This window comes from Thalassophryne amazonica, chromosome 17 (genome assembly GCF_902500255.1).
Source record: "Thalassophryne amazonica chromosome 17, fThaAma1.1, whole genome shotgun sequence".
NCBI classification, from domain to species: domain Eukaryota; kingdom Metazoa; phylum Chordata; class Actinopteri; order Batrachoidiformes; family Batrachoididae; genus Thalassophryne; species Thalassophryne amazonica.
Window position 1 is genome coordinate 16,059,781 of NC_047119.1, and position 17,555 is coordinate 16,077,335.

Here is a 17,555-nt window from a genome sequence, read left to right on the forward strand (position 1 = left end):
ATTATTTGAAAACATTATGAAAATGTAATTTGGAAAAATGTTTTAGTTTTGATATTATCTGAGCCAAAATTCCACATCATTCCTAGTTCATGAAAGTAATACCTGAAGCTCCAGATCTTTCTTGACAATGAGATCAGACAGCTGTTGAACACAGTCAGGAGAGTTCGCATCTGTCTTTTGTTCTGCAGGATCTTTCTGATGGATATCACCTTTTTGGTTCTGTAAAGTCAGCTTCAGCTGCTCAATGATGCTGGTGCAGGTAAAAACAACAGGAATACAAAGATTCTGGTGAATATACATATCATAAAAGAAAGAAAAAACAGATTCATGCTTCTTCTTATGCATATCTCCACATTTTCTTACCCATCTTTCTCCTGAAGTGTCTTCTGCAAGTCACAAACTGTCATGTGATAAGGGATAGCATGGGTGAAGGTGCTCACTGGTTTTAGTTCTTCGATCTCCTTCTCCAGGTTAATATTCTTCAACTTCTCCTGCTCAGCAATGGCTGCCATCTTCTGAACCTCCTCCTCTGCCAACTGCAAAGACTGACATGAAGAAGAAGAAAAAAATACATATAAATTTGTTTTGATATTCACTTAAAATCAATGCACTTCTATGTAGCAACAGACATTATGTAGACAAAATTGTTCATTGGTAGAATCAAAGCTTCCAAGATGTTCAGACCCCCCCCCCCCCCCCCCAATCTAACAATGCAATGCTCTTATAAACAAACTCTTAGCACCACAGAATGTCCTCTGTTGACACTGGAGTCAGATGGAAAACAGGACAAAAATAAACAAACACAAGAGTGCTCTGAGAGCACAATATTCCCCTCTGGCAAATGATGTTTTGGTACAAGTGCTTGGTACATTCTGATAACATTTCAAGGTACGTCCAACTCATGAAACTAAATAACTAACTGACAGACAGACGGATGGAAACTGCCATGACATAATCCCCCTTCAGGTCTTCAGCCAGCAGGGGATAAAAGCCCAGATAAATCCAGCATAGCAGGTACCTCTCTTCTAGCTCTGACATGCAATACATGATGTGGGTTTGGGGAAAATGCAGAAACATGTTTTGTTCTTTTCACAAATAGCACTTGCAATTTTATGTTTTCATTGCTCAGTGAAACACAGGCTTCTTAATCTCATCTTTTATCTAGACTTTAATTGTGATACTGCCATTTAGTGAGTAGTTAATGGAACAGGTCATGAAACATCTTTGTAACTATCACAGAATGCCCTTGCATGTTTGCATATGTGCAGATATTTCACTGAGCATTCTATATCAACCTGTTGTAGCTGGGCTATTCTCTTGTTGCATGCAACTCGAAATGCATCCATGTCTTTTTGAGCTTGCTCTCTGATACGCTGGGGATCTCCTGAATCTCGGCCAGCAAGACTCTCCAACGCTTTCCTGTAAAACAGCCACATTATTGTAGTCAACATCTACAACTTAATCACTGGGCCTCCAAAAGATCTTCTCACTGGCCCCGTTTACATGCACAGTAAAAACTCGATTGTTATCTGATTACTGGAGTTATCTGATTATTCAGGTAGTCACGTAAACAGCAAAATGCGATGTGCTTTGTTGGATAATGACCGTTATTTGATTATGATAAATGGGATTAATACACCTAGATTTGTCCCCAATAGTCTGGTTTCTTATGTACATGTATACTATTAATTTGATTTATTTCGTTCTTTTACATCTGTGCATGTGTAACAACAACTGCCACTCACATTTATAGAGGTACAGCAGCCTTGTCTCGTCTTGTCAGGGCTCATATCATCCTTCATCAGATCACAAAGATCCATTATGCAAAAACGCCTTTCTGTATAAGTGCTTCAACATCCCTTGTGCATTGTTTGTGTACTAAATAGCAAATTTCTTTCCAATCTATATGGTTTTTAGACATATATGCTGGATTTGAGCAGAGTTTGCCATGGTCTAAAAGTATGATATCATATTTACTCACTGTTTATGGACCAGGACATAAATCAGCTCTGCTACACTTCATTGCTGAGAGAGACAGAACTAGCTAGTTCTCTTTTCTTCTAAGACATGCAGCTACATTTTCTCCTTTCTCCACTTCGAAAGAAATCTGACTAATAGACTGAAATCGGACCAAATTTTTCCGATTATGGAATTACTAAAGTGCACGTAAACCCATCAGATCAGATTATTACAGTAACTCGATTACTCTCAGTTAACCGATTATTATGGTCATTTAAACGGGACCAGTAATGATTTTATTTTTGACTGGAGTTGGAAACAATGGTATTTTTTTTTAAACACACATACTAATTGACATTTATTGACTATGTAAACATTTTCAATAAACAAAATTGTTGCCAGTTGTTGCCTTTAACAGCATAGGTTAATGTCTGTGCTTGTGTTTAAATGTCTTTTAATGGAAGTTGAGCCATGTCAAAAGGAAAATTTCTGTCACCTTTGGTCCACAGAATAAAACGTATCTATCGATCTATAATTCTCAATGGCTCATGAACAAAACAGCATGTCAAATCCTAGTTTTCAGCTCCAGGGTGTTGTTTCCGCTATCGAACCGCACATACTGACTGTTACAAAACAAAAACAACGCCGGGTGGCTAAAAACAAAGAAAGAGGGTATTTGTTTTTCTAATAAAAATATGAAGGGCTGTGGTTTTAAGTACTGTATCCCATGAATAGCGACACTTACGATGCAGACACGAGCAGCTCTTGCTTCTCTGCGAGCTCCCTCTTCATAGACTCCAACTCTACCTTCAGTTCAATGTTCTGGAAACAGACAATATTTAGTCCACTGTAGCACAAACGGCACACGTGTAAGGTCACAAAAATGTGTGCACAGACAACAAATAGTGAACAAATGACCAAATTATGTTTTCTTGAAGTGCTTACAATAACAAAATGGCATTTCCTGACACCTCATTTTTCACATTCAAGAAAATGTCGTAGTGGGTCAAGACAACCCGGTTTCTTGCATCCCAGTCAAATAATAGATGTTCTTGCAGCTTCTTCTTATGTTTAAGTTTATGTATGTATGAATGTGTTCTATCTGCTGGTTGCACAAAAACTGCCCCATGATTGGGGATAATAAAGACACTTTGATACCTTCTTTTTCACATGCAGTCACCTCATTAATATAAGCAACAGAAAAATAATTTTATAGATCCAAATAATGTACTCATGCACCAAGCATCCCCTGACAATCAAGCCTGATTCATGCTACTCCGTCTCTGCAGTTCTGTAGCCCCACAGAGCCCTCTGCATTGCTGCGAAGCAGCAGGATGCAGGATGGGCTGTGATTGGTCACTTTTTCAGTTTCATGCCTTCATCTCCGGTCATACTGAAATGTTTTTGCAGTGCGAACGCACATAGAGGAATGTTTGGCAGAAGAAGTCCGCAAATACGACCACCTTTACAACAGAGTGGCGAAAAACTACAATTGCGCTCAAATGACCAGCAATTCAAGCAGACAAACCGCACACAACGTTGGTTTGGAAGTCGATGAGCGTATAAAGAAGTGAAGGTCTTTGAGGGGCAAACTTGTCCAGAGAAAAAAATGGCGAGCAGCACTATTTCCCTGGAAGATTGCATTCTGACACCCACCAACGCGATGGAGAACTTCAAAAGCCTCATGCTCACATCAATGTGATGGAGTGTCCATGGAGTTACGCAGTTGTAGGAGCATAAATCAGGCTTAATTTGTACCACAGCATTCAAATGACTTTGTGTTAGCTTGATCGGTTTGATAGATACATTAGAAGATAGTCACTCAAATATGTCCTTTGTGTTCTGATACTGTACCATGCTATTGCATTGAGATTTGGGTAGAATATCAGCAGTTCCTCTTTCATAATCTGAAGATAGACTGTTTATAATTTATGCAGACCCAACAGATTGTTGTTTTTTTTTTGGGTGGGGTGATTAGTTATAGTAGGAAAATAATTGGAAAACATCAAAGTTCATAACTAAAAATCTTAGTCAATTATGCTCAAAATCAAACTTGTTTGAGATATACTCATTTGGGACATTTAGTTCATATTTGGTGGAAAGACGCTAAATTTTATTCAAGTCTGGATGGGCACCAAAAAGTAACAGGGTGCATTTTGATGAATTGTCTCTATACAACAATAAATGTGGCCTACGAGGTAATCATAAAGAGGCTATTGTCACTGCTGCAAGCAGAGTCACATGCAGGGTCAGAAGATACATCACACTGAATAGGCAAAAACAAAAACATGGCAAAAAAGAAAGAAGAAATACACACAGGACAATGCACATTTTACATCATAAAGCATATACACCACCGTTTTGAAAATGTCTTCGGTCGAGTCATCACACTTTTGCTGCATGCGCTCCTCCATGAAATATATTCGCAGCTTGAGGTTAAAATTCTCCTTTTTTAGAGCCGTTATTTGCTGCAGATGAAACAAATATTTTATGAAGCAGAAAAACACATAAACCAACAACAACAATTTTGGTCAAAGTATAACAGCAGTTAAAAATTATGCTTTGCGGGTAAAAAAAACAACAAAAAAGTGGCACGTGGCAGTGTAAAAGAACCCGTGCATGGACACTGCTAAAATAAAGGGAGACATTCATGCTTGCATGTGTGTGAAGCAGACTGTGCATTACTGTGATCCAGGCTCAGAACTGTATACATCTGGTAATGGGGGCTGGGCAGACTGTTAAAGGGACGACAGAGGAGTCTGGTCCACTTTGTAAACCTTTAATCATGCTGCCAGCCAATACAGCACAAGCCAAAAATGTGTGTGTGCATTCCAGTGAAATGCTGAAAGATGAAGTTCAGTCCACCTCAAGTATCCTCCTACACACACACACACACACACACACACACACACACACACACACACACACACACACACACACACACACACACACACACACACACACACACACACACACACACACACACACACACACACACACACACACACACACACACACACACACACACACACACACACACACACACACACACACACACACACCTCATCTCCATACATGGTCAGTGTGACTGCTTTTAGTCAGACTGAGAATCGGGCTAAGACCCATTTGCTTGTAGTGGAGAATGTCTGACTGCATAAACTTGTGTTGACAAGTTTGGTGATTTAATCTACATATAGTTACTAGCACTGAGGTACAAGGAAAAAGCCCTGGATAGACAATGTAGCTCAAATATTATAAAATAGAATGACATGAATCACTCACATTCTCATAGTCCTTCATCGTAAGGGCTTTGATGGGGGACATGTTATCATGGGATGGAGCTGTAGAAAACCAATAAAGAGATTAAATGGATTCTACTTGGATTCATAAAATGAAAAGCAGTGGAAAAGTCACACTGTACACCATCAAGGTTGAATAATCTTTGACCCTTGAATATGCAAATACAGGTTCAAAATTGGTTTGCACCATGTTACGGTACCCTACTTTGCAATTTTTTTTTCCCCACTATGAAAGCATTTGAGCTAGATTAAAAAAAATTTTGACATAAAGTTGGTATATCAATATGCTCTCCATAAAAAAAAAAAAAAAAAAAAATGAAGTGGCTGAACACTTGCCCACATGGTCAAATCATAAAGAGACTAGAGGCCTATTTTTGACATTCTATGATCATGTTTAATTTTCAAGAGTCAATAATTCAAAAACCCTTCAAGTTATGACTACAATGTTTTACACACACATATAACTAGTACCCCAGATATGTGTATTCTACAATATGAAGATTATCCACTGAATCCCTTCTGTAGTACAGCTCTTTGAAATTTTTGTAATTTTTTGCGAGAATGGACAAACTGCCGTTTTTATGATGCTACAGAATGAAAAATTAGCTCTGTATCCCATTTTTGAAATTTACTTCTGTATCTGGGTTGCCCAAATAGGGTGTATTCCAAATTTGAGCTTCATATCTGCATTTTTAGTTGAGATAATACCTTTTAAAAATGAAAACAAACAAACAAACAAAAAAAACACACACACAGCAAAACAAAAAACAAACAAACAAAAAGCTAAAAATGCTAAATGCTAAAATGTTGACAAAGCTAAAATGCTAATCAGCTAAAAACTTTCCGCTAACAGAATCCTGCTAACAGAAACAAAGACGAAACTTGAACATCAAATAACCTCTGACAGAGGACATGATCAAGCAAGTCTAGTCCAGAACAATTTGTTTACTTTAGAGACTGAAAGAGAAAACATGCTTTTCACAGCAGTCATAGGTGAAGGAGGTTCTGGAGAGCTTCCCTGTTATGACCAGTTTAAAGTCATTCTCAGCTGATCATGTAACACACATCACAACAACAGTATATTTTAGAACACCAGCTCATCATTTCTGACCCGACTGTTTTAAAGGAACAGCTCTGCCACATCACACTCTTACTATAGCTAGTACTTTTTTAGTTTCGCTTCATGACTGTATCAATGTTACTTGCCATGCCCCCTTTTATTAGTGCACCCCTAGTATCCAACAAAACAAGCAACACCCCAAAGTAAAAGAAACCACAGTTAGCTGAGACAGCTGCAGACATGGCTGTAAAAGAGTACAGACACATGAATGAGTGTAACTAACTGGTGCCTTGTGGGCTATTTTGGCCAAGTCTCATTTTCAGTGGGCATAATTTATCAGGGTGTCTGGTCTACAGCCTACCCAATGGAGTTTTTTTGTTTGTTTTTTGGCCCGGGGGAGGGGGGGGGGGGATCATATTGCTTACATAATGCTGATATTAGCAAAATGTTACAATGCAGCTAATATTTATATTATAATAGCCAAGTGGCCTCTGTGTGCGTGTGTACATCAGAATCAGAATCGCCTTTATTGTCATTGTAATTTACATTGCAATGAGATTTGAGTGCAACTCCAAAAGGTGCTTGGCTTCGATCATGCAAAAACTGGGGAGAGCTAACATCTGGCGTTTGGCATGCTTATCTATTTTGGATCAAGGATGAACACTGCAAAAACTAAAAGTCGATAGGACAAATATTTTTTGGAGAAATGATCAATTTTAGCTAAACCAATAAATAATGGATGCTGTGCTGCAATGCACCATGGGAGTTTGGGGTTTTGAGGTTTTAAATGTAGATAAATGTCTGGACTCACAGGCCATTCCAAATCATTGCTTAATTTATTACCACTCTTGAAAAATGTCAGCAACCTATTTTATAAACACTACCCAATGCTAGTGTACACACACATCAAATCAAATCGAATCAACTTTATTTATATAGCGCCAAATCACAACAAACAGCTGCCCCAAGGCGCTTTATATTGTAAGGCAAGGCCATACAATAATTACGGAAAAACCCCAACGGTCAAAACGACCCCCTGTGAGCAAGCACTTGGCGACAGTGGGAAGGAAAGGAATATATATATATATATATATATATATGTATATGTATATATATATATATATATATATAGATATGTATATGTATATATATATATATATATATATATATATAGATATATATATATATATATAGATATATATATATATATATATATATATATATAGAGAGAGAGAGAGAGAGAGAGAGAGAGAGAGAGAGAGAGAGAGAGAGAGAGAGAGAGCAATGATTCTTAACATTCTGTTATCAATACCATATGACAGAGGAATGTAACAGGCTTCAGGTTTTACAGTTTAGACATGAATTTTATTATAAATAACTATAAATATAACAAACATCACAGTACCTTCAGCTGCCACGTCACATTGCTCAGCATTTGCAGAAAATAGACCTCTTCTATTTTCACCCCACCTAGCTGGTGGCATGGCATAGCAACCATTTGTCTCTTGCCGCTATAAAACACCCACTATGACTGAAAATGAATGGTAGCTGGTGGCTTTGCATGAACACCATGCTGCCCATATAGTCTGTGTGTATTTCAGTGTAAGATCATAGTTATTCAGACAACCAATATTTAGGAGTTCACATCACAATAACACTTATGGCAGATACCCCAAACATAGAATAAACCAGTGCACTATATGGAGGTTGTACAGTTGTATGTAAACGTTTGGGCACCCCTGATTATTTCCATGATTTTCCTTTATAAATCATTGGTTGTTTCGATCAGCAATTTCAGTTAAAAGTATCATATAGCAGACAAACACAGTGATATTTGAGAAGTGAAATGAAGTTTATAGGATTTACAGAAAGTGTGCAAATAATTCTTTAAACAAAATTAGGCAGGTGCATAAATTTGGGCACCCCAACTTAAAAAAAAAACAAAAAACATCAATATTTAGTAGATCCTTTTCCAGAAATAACAGCCTCTAAAACAGGGGTGGGCAACCTGTTCCAGAAAGAGCCATGAGGGTGCAGGTTTTCTTTGCAGCCACTGACTCCACCAGGTGATTTCAGTGTTGGTTTCTGAGCACAGACAGCCCGCTTAAAATCACACCACAGATTTTCAATAATATTCAGGTCTGGGGACTGAGATGGCCATTCCAGAACGTTGTACTTGTTCCTCTGCATGAATGCCTTAGTAGATTTTAAGCAGTGTTTAGGGTCATTGTCTTGATGAAAGATCCAGCCCCGGCGCAACTTCAACTTTGTCACTAATTCTTGAACATTGTTCTCAAGAATCTGCTGATATTGACCGGAATCCATGTGACCCTCAACTTTAACAAGATTTCCAGTGCCTGCACTGGCCACACAGCCACACAGCATTATGGAACCACCTCCAAATTTTACTGTAGGTAGCAAGTGTTTTTCTTGGAATGCTGTGTTCTTTTTCAGCCATGCATACCGCCCCTTGTTATATCCAAAAAAACTCAATTTTAGTTTCATCACTCCACAGCACCTTATTCGAAAATGTAGACGGCTTGCCCAAATGTGTTTTAGCATACCCCAAGTGACTGTTTGTGGCATGTACGCAGAAAAGGCTTCCTCTGCATTACAGCATCATACAGCATCGCTTTGTGCAAAGTATGCTGTATAGTTGAACGATGCACAGAGAGACTATCTGTTGCAAGATCATATTGTAGGTCTTTGGAGCAGGTCTGTGGGTTGACTATGACTGTTCTCACCATCCTTCATGTCAGCTTATCTGAGATTTTTCTTGGCCTGCCACTTCAGGCCTTAACTAGTCCCGTGCCTGCGGTCTTCCATTTCTTCACTATGTTCCTCACAGTGGAAACTGACAGCTGAAATCTTTGAGATAGCTTTTTGTATCCTTCCCCTAAACCATGATGTTGAACAATCTTTGTTTTCAGGTCATTTGAGAGTTCTTTAGAGCAGGGGTAGGCAACCTGTTCCAGAAAGAGCCATGAGGGTGCAGGTTTTCTTTGCAGCCACTGACTCCACCAGGTGATTTTACTGATTAATATCACTTTGAGCAGATGGAATCAGTTAATTAGTGAAATCACCTGGTGGAGTCAGTGGCTGCAAAGAAAACCTGCACCCTCATGGCTCTTTCTGGAACAGGTTGCCTACCCCTGCTTTAGAGGATCCCATGTTGCAACTCATTAGAAGACTTAAATACCCTTTATCATGATTGGATTCACGTGCGTAAGGAGGTCAAGTGTCAATGAGCTTACCAAACCAATTTTGTGTTCCAAATTAGTGCTAAATTTATTCAAATAAAAATAAAATGACAAGGGTGCCCAAATTTATGCACCTGTCCAATTTTGTTTAAATAATTATTACACACTTTCTGTAAATACTAAAAACTCCATTTCACTTCTCAAATATTAGTGTGTTCGTCTGCTATATGATATATTTAACTGAAATTTCTGATCCAAACAAGCAATGATTTATAAAGGAAAATCATGAAAAGTATCAGGGGCGCTCAAACTTTTGCATACAACTGTAAGTGCTAAACTACTGTATTTTTTTTTTTTTTTTACCTGAAAGAAAATGCTGTCATGGTGCAACAAAGTCAGGAACACAAGTTGATGATCTTGGTCCTTTTATTTACAAATACCTATCAAAGTGCTATTAGTTATTCATTAGATAATATGATTATCATTAATGCACAATCAGGCCAATGCCCCAATTTATTATATTCCATTCAATATGTAATTTATTACTATATTTATGCACATGTTCATTAATTTCAAATATTTATAATAAACAGCTGAATATATGCAGACATACTCGTACAGTATGATGCATGTTTTACTCATAAATTATAAGAAATTCTGTGTTGACAAAAAAAATGCATTCAAGTTTTGACCCATGCAATGTGCTGGGAAAATCAGTATTCATATAATTATATGCAGAATCCACAAGAACATCAACAATTAAGCGCACAACCACAAAGCCTGTGCATCTGTGAGGTTGACGGCAAACAAAAAGCAACTGGCTGATAAGCACCATCCAGCCTATTCATAATCAAAAGGTTGGAGATATTCAACAATGTTTCAGCAGCAGCATGAATTTATAAAACACACAAGAAAGAAGAACAAAAGCTTTAAAAAAAAACAAAAACAAAACTGTACCTGTCATGCTGTCTGGGGAATAACTGTCTGTATCGATGGAGTCGGGCAATCTGCAACTGAAACAAAAGGATAATTGTTTCATCGCATTCAACAAAGAAGATTCAAATTCTTACAAATCAAAAAAATCAACGATAGCTCTGCTCACCATCATCTTTATGAAATATCAGCGCATACTCATGCTATTTTTCTAAATATACCAATGTCTGGCATTACACATGACTTCCACTGAGCCCCAAGGATGCTCCATAAATAGCACAAGAATGAGCCTGTGCTTCATTTACATCCATTCTGGCACAAACTCTTCCCAGTGTGTGTACGAGAGAAAGGGAGAGACGATGTACCAGTGGCAGCCTAGCTCATGTTCAGACACACAGGAGAGGAGAAAAACAAAAACCACTGTCTGTCTGTTAGACAACCAAATAACTGTGGCCCTGATCAGCATCATAAGTAGTGGAATAATGGCATCACTCACAAACAGCACAACGCACCAAACATCAGCATTACACATTTTGTATACAAACATTTCAAATGATTATACTTAGAAAATATTTTTAGAAAATTGAAACTAACAATCAATTGCAAGACAACCACAATAGCTGCTAATATCATTCTCTTACTTAGTTCTGCCATTTTTTTTTATTATTCCAAATTCCCCCAGATCTCTTAAAACCAATTGCAGTCCTCTTTTTGTCATACTTGCTGTAAATGGTGCATAAGTGAAATAAAACAAATGAATTTCAGCATATAGGTGTACTAACTGAAATGTCCACAGGCGGCCTTGAATGCTGCGAGGAGGACAACTGCGGACTGCTCTTCTTGCACCTAATTAACCTCTGGGTACCAAAACTTGGCACAGAAAGACGAAGCATGTTTCTATACTCGGTACTACCGAAGCATGTGCCGTTTCAGTCTGAAAACCAAAAATAAATTGCCGAAAATAGCAGTCGACGAAAAAAATGGACGTCGTTGCATTTTCATCGTCGACTAATCGCGGCAGCACTAGTACTAATTAGCTCATGTTGTTCAACTTGACCCTGAGATCTATTAATACACTGTCCATTTTAGAACAGCTTCCTCTTATATGTCCTTTTGTTCTGAAAGTGCAGTGCCTACGACTTTGTTCAAAGTGAAAACAATCATTACTTGTAGCAGATGCTGTTAAAGGGACAAATTCTGATGCAAATGTAAATAAATGTGAAACCCCACACAAACATTTATTGTGACACATTTAACTAAAACTTAAATTTTTTTTTTGAGATTTTAAAAAGGCAGTGAAGCTTTTAAGGTGTTCCAGGTATAAAAGGGGTCACACTTCTCATCCTCCCTGGGAAAACCTACGCTAGGGTACTAGAGAGGAGACTTAGACCATTAGTCGAACCTCAGATTCAGGAAGAGCAATGCAGGTCCCGTCCTGGTTGTGGAACAGTGGAACAATTATTTACCCTCGCAAGGATATCAGAAGGGTCTTGGGAGTATGACCAACCAGCCTACATGTGTTTTGTGGACTTGGAAAAGGCGTATGACCGGGTCCCTTGGGGTATCCTGTGGGGAGTATGGGGTAGAGGATTTGCTGCAACATGTAATTTGGGCTCTATATGACCAAGGCAGGAGCTGTGCCTGCATTCTCTGCATTACATCAGACCCCTTTCTGGTGGTCACTGGACTCTACTCGGGCTGCCCCTTGTCACCAATCCTTTTCATGATCTTCATGGACAGGATTTCAAGGCGCAGTGAGGGACCAGTGGATGTCCAGTTTCGTGGCCTCAGAGTTGCATCTCTACTTTTTGCTGATGATGTGGTTCTGTTGGCTTCATCAGGCAGTGGCCTGCAATACACACTCAGCATGTTTGAGGCCAAGTGTAAAGCAACAGGGATGAAACTCAGCACCTCTAAATCTAAGACCATGATCCTCTGTTGGGGAATGGTGGATTGTCCCTTCTGGGTCAGGGGAGAGTAGGGCCCCAAGTGGAGGAGTTGCGTTTAAGTATCTCTGGATCTTGTGCACGAGTGGGGGTAAGTTGGAACATGAGATCGATAGACGGATTGGAGCAAAGTCTGATGTTTTACGGATGCTGTACCAGACCATTTTGGTGAAGAAGGAGCTGAGTCAGAAGGCAAGGCTCTCAATTTACCAGTCAATTTACACACCTATCCTTACCTATGATCATGAACTTTAGGTAATGAGTGAACGAAAAAGATCACTGATACAAGTGGCAGAAACGAGATTCCTTCGTCGGGTATTTGGGCTTACAGTCCTGGACAGCGTGAGCTCGACTACTAGAGCCGCTGCTTATTCAACACCGAAAAGAGCCAGCTGAGGTTGTTCGGGCACCCTGGTGAGGATGCCCCCTGGTCGTCTCCCAAGGGAAGTCTTCCAGGCACATCCAACTGGGAAGATGCCCTGGGGAAATCCCAGGACACGCTGGAGAGATTATATTTCCCAGATAGCTTGAGAATGGCTTGGGATCTCCTGGGAAGAATTACAGGACTGGGCCGAGGATAGATTAGTGTGGGCTGAGCTGCTTGTTCTGCTGCCATCATGAAATGGACCCGGATAAATGGCTGAAAATGAATGAATGAATGAATGAATGAATGAATGGAGTGAAAGCTGACATCATTAATGTGTGCAAATACAGCTATAGATTTGCAATTACTGACTCTTGGACAGCAACAAGGTTTAGGCTTCCATCAAAGCTGGAAAATGAGGTTTTATCAAGTCCTCCATAGTCACTGCTGTTAGTGAGTTAAAAGCTGATGCTTTTGTATGCTATCCACTGACAAACATACAAACTCTCAAATGATCACTGAACACAAATTTATTCATTTGCCTAAATTTAGGTCACAGTGTGATCACAACATAAAACAGAGATTACTCTTTAAGAGGCAGGTGGTGATTTATGACCCCTTCAGATTTGTCCCAATTTTTTTTTAATTCTGCAAGTTTCATGAAACTCGCAGAATTTGACAAAAAAAAAAAAAAAAAAAAAAAAAAAAAAATTTAGTTTAGCTCCTATTTGGCCACCAGGTGGCAGTCTACAGCCAGAATGGCTTGCCACACTGCACTCAAACTTTTACAGAGGCCCTTTTACCCAGTTATGGGAGCAAATTTTGCGAGTTTCATGAAAATCAGAGAAAGTTGAAAATTTACCATATGTGGACTCTTCTTGAAGTGGTCCAACAAAAACAGTGTTTTTGTTGGAACAGTGCCCAAAACGGCAGACCCCCCCCCAAATGACTATGTTCAACCACCACTTCGGTGAAATGAGAAAATTCACATATGCACGGGTGGGGGGACCTGCCTAGTGAACAAACATAAGAGCAGTATCAACATAATCCACCACAAGCCTTGCAGTGAAACAAAAACATGTTTTGACAATTGCATCACTGAGGTTTCACATGAAACAACCCTTCCTGCACATGGAGAGGAAGCACTGATAAGAGGAATAAAACCATTCTGCACATCTGAAACAACTTCATCTCACACATCTGCCCCCCCCCCCCCCAAAAAAATAAAGCTTTCGCACAAAGAACAGATGATAACGGAGTCATCCACTTCCAGCTACTGTGCTTTAACAAGTTTAAAGCACCCCTCACCCCAGCGACAAGGAGAACAATGTGAGAAGCTGAAAACAGTTAGTTCCTCCTTTTATTCAGCATACACCGACTGCCCTGACCTAGTGAGCAAAGCTGCAAATTGCAAAGTCATATTTTTGAAATGGGAAGACCAAACTGTACTAGTATGGAGTAACTCACACCACACATATCAAGTAACATCTTACATTACTGAGGCACATTTACCAGCTGGATGGTCAGATCACACAGCAGACAGAGCTCAGGTATATAAAGACGAGACTAATCACAAAGATGCTACGAACTAAAAAACATGCTATTCTAGTAATACTAGCATTTCAGTAGCTAGTCAGGAAACACTACCACTATGGAGTGGAGCTAAAGTAGAGCTCACCTTCCACAGTCACAGTCCTTTCCTAAAGAGAGCACCCAGGAAGAAAACAAATACCTCACTCCACATTTTCTACTCTGCACAAAGAGACATCATGTCACAGCTGCAAACTCAACCCCGCTGTAAAACAAACTCAGATCATTTCCGCTTTCTTTCTCTCTACATGACATCACAGCAGAATCAGATGAGTTCAGTACAACATAACACACTTAAATAGCTTTTTAATCAATTGTTCTGTAGCAGCAAATGCATTTTTTCCTAATTTGATCTGTTTGGGGTTTAATATTAAGCACATAATACAATGATAAAAGTACATGTTGAGCCAATTTTGACAAAAGAATTCATAGTGTCCATAAAAAATATGATTTGTGCTGATTACACACAGTACTATACATTTAATGTGCATTATTACAAAGAATAACTCGAACGCAGTGATGTCGCTAAAAGTTCAGTAATAGTGTTGAATGGAAACATGGAACATCATTTGCAACACAGAAAAAATCATCTTAAATTTTTTCACTAATTATAATTTTTGCATAATTACAAGCTTCTGTGTTACAACAGAGATGAAGATAAAATTTTGATACTTTTAATTACGAGACAAATGATCACAATTATGTTAGGCAATAGCTATTCTAAGGACAAGTAGCAAAGATTATTTTCTAGCTATTATTATGACATGGGATGGGGAAGTTCTGGGGATGCATGCACAAAATACTAACTTTGGACACTGAAAGTTTTAAACAACATGCTGAAGTCACCTTCTTACATCCATCACAGTTCCCAATGATTGTGTTTACAGCTGTAAAATAATTTCACAAGATGCTAATTTGCTGAGTCAATACTTCATTCACCTATTGCCAATGGACAGGGTGCAAGTATGTGCTTTGCTGTATACAAGATGCACTGGATAGGTACAGCCACCTAGAAGCAAAGAGGGCTTGCACTTGTACATGCTCAACATTGTTTGCACAGTTCTACTCTTTGCAACACAGAAGTGGAAATTTGAAAATGGCATTGATCCTACAGTGGCAGATGATAACATGGGACATAGCAATTTTACAATGGCAACAACTTACTATATTTTCTGGAGCATAAGTCGTATTTACTTTTTACTAGTAATACTCCAGTAGTAAGTGCAACTTACGCACTGAAAATAATATTGGGTTTTCCAAGGAATCAAAGCACAAGACAAAATAAACTACAATAAAAAAAAGAATAAATGCCAATAACAAAAGTACACCACAATTAAAAGTAGTAAGTCCCTTTGGCTACTCCCTTGTTTTTAACTGGTGTCACCACAGCAGATCAGGGGTGGATCTGCATTTTGATTTCCACAAATTCTGCATTTTTGTGCAATAATTTCTTCCATCCATTAATCCATGTTGTTTGAGAGAACTGCAAAACTGCAAATTGTCAAAATATGGGGAATGCGTACACATCACCAGAACTTCCATGTTGTAAGAATAGCTAGAAAATAATTTTTATGACTCTTGGTTAGAATAACCATTACCATTATGTTATGACATAAATCACAATAATGGACATGTCACAATTTAAATACATGAACTCATAAGTGTGACATTGTTAATATTATGATTATTATATTTATTTAATTAGTCAGTCTCAATAAATGTTACATTTATTTTCTTGATTTATATATTCTTTATTATAATAGTTGGAGTTCGTATATGGTATGTTTTATTATAAGTCATTTTGCTGTTGATGTATATCTAGCCACTTTTGCAAATTAGACGAGGCTATAAATGGTTTTTTTGGATGCATAATTGCAGATATTATAAAACAACCATCGGATAATATAATATCTTAAGAGCAATATAATTATGCCACTGAGTCAAAATTACAACAGCATTATTGCCGTTATAAACTAAATGTCTTAATTGCTTATAATTATATCTCGTGTAGAAAAAATACCGTGAAAACTGCATTCTCAAGTGAAGGAAAATGATAAAAATGTGAATATCTTCAGGAAATTTGAAAACTACCGCTATGTAGCTTACAAAGAAGTATTAACATTCTTGCTAACTAACGCTACATTATTTTTCTAAACCGCGAATCCTGCACAGTGTTAACTGTGTATTTTCAGATGATTTGTCTATATTAAATACCGTAACGTTAACATTCTACCGCCAAAAAATAACTAAATAGGAATAACGGTGTATTAAAATAGCAACATCACCCAGTTGATAGTCGGATCCCACACACATACACACAGCTTGCGTTTTTTATTTACTTTTACCTTCCATTGACGTTAACTGGAAGCGTCTGATCTTCCCCCACAAGCGAATCCATGATACGAACTCACTTATGTTCTGTGCGACACGTAATAATATATTTTATAAGCTACATGGAATATAAACTTTACGAATAGGGGCGGATTTCAAAATAGTCCAAGCTGCCGCCATCATGATATGAGAGACGTCACCATTGTGCACGTTGAAGGCTCACGCTGCCTTTAGGTATCATAGGAAATATGACGATACAAAATTGATCACAGAACAGACGCTGACAAAAAAAATCTTAACATGAATATAAAAGAGTATAACACTAGCTGCAGGCTGAATTTGTTTTAGGCGTCATATATGATATGTGTTTATTGGTGATATTACTAAAATGTACGACAGTCGTCTCACCAGCGTATGATATGTAATATCTAAATTTACGAGTTACACGAAATGCACCACGTAACTAGGCGGATACTGGGACAAAGCGACAAAGTGATTGGCCAAAACAACTCTTAGGGGGCGTTCAAGGAGGTTCAAAAATAAAGTCATTCGCTGTTAGTTTCTTCGGTCATATGTCTTTTTACGTATATATATACAAGCTACAGTGTGTAGGATTTAGTGTCATCTAGTGGTGAGATTGCAGAATGCATTTATGCTATCTCTTAAAATCATTTCCCGTCATAGTTTCGCTTCTTTGATGATGAGGATTCGTGTTCCTTTGCCTTCTCTTGTGATAATCAATATGTGTGATCCTGCATTTCACAAAACTGAATGTTCTCAAACTTGTTTGCCTGCACCAGCAACCAGTAAACAGCCTATAGTGGGGTATCCATGAATTCCTCTTCTTTTTTTTCTCAGTCCTCCAGTAAAAAT

The 17,555-nt window shown here is 38.3% G+C and overlaps 1 protein-coding gene across 1 annotated transcript in view; it reads right to left on the bottom strand.

Annotated features, from left to right (window-relative positions):
• cdk5rap2 (CDK5 regulatory subunit associated protein 2) overlaps positions 1 to 16,881 on the bottom strand; it is a 53,123-nt gene extending 36,242 nt beyond the window's left edge. The window contains exons 1-8 of the mRNA XM_034191489.1: positions 16,697 to 16,881; positions 10,476 to 10,531; positions 5,242 to 5,300; positions 4,317 to 4,427; positions 2,705 to 2,781; positions 1,296 to 1,419; positions 364 to 545; positions 103 to 250 (exon numbers count right to left, since the gene is read on the bottom strand). Coding sequence (XP_034047380.1) covers positions 103 to 250; positions 364 to 545; positions 1,296 to 1,419; positions 2,705 to 2,781; positions 4,317 to 4,427; positions 5,242 to 5,300; positions 10,476 to 10,531; positions 16,697 to 16,749 — 810 coding nt within the window. The 5' untranslated portion in view covers positions 16,750 to 16,881. The remainder of the gene's footprint in view (positions 1 to 102; positions 251 to 363; positions 546 to 1,295; positions 1,420 to 2,704; positions 2,782 to 4,316; positions 4,428 to 5,241; positions 5,301 to 10,475; positions 10,532 to 16,696) is intronic.
• Positions 16,882 to 17,555: the final 674 nt, after the last annotated feature.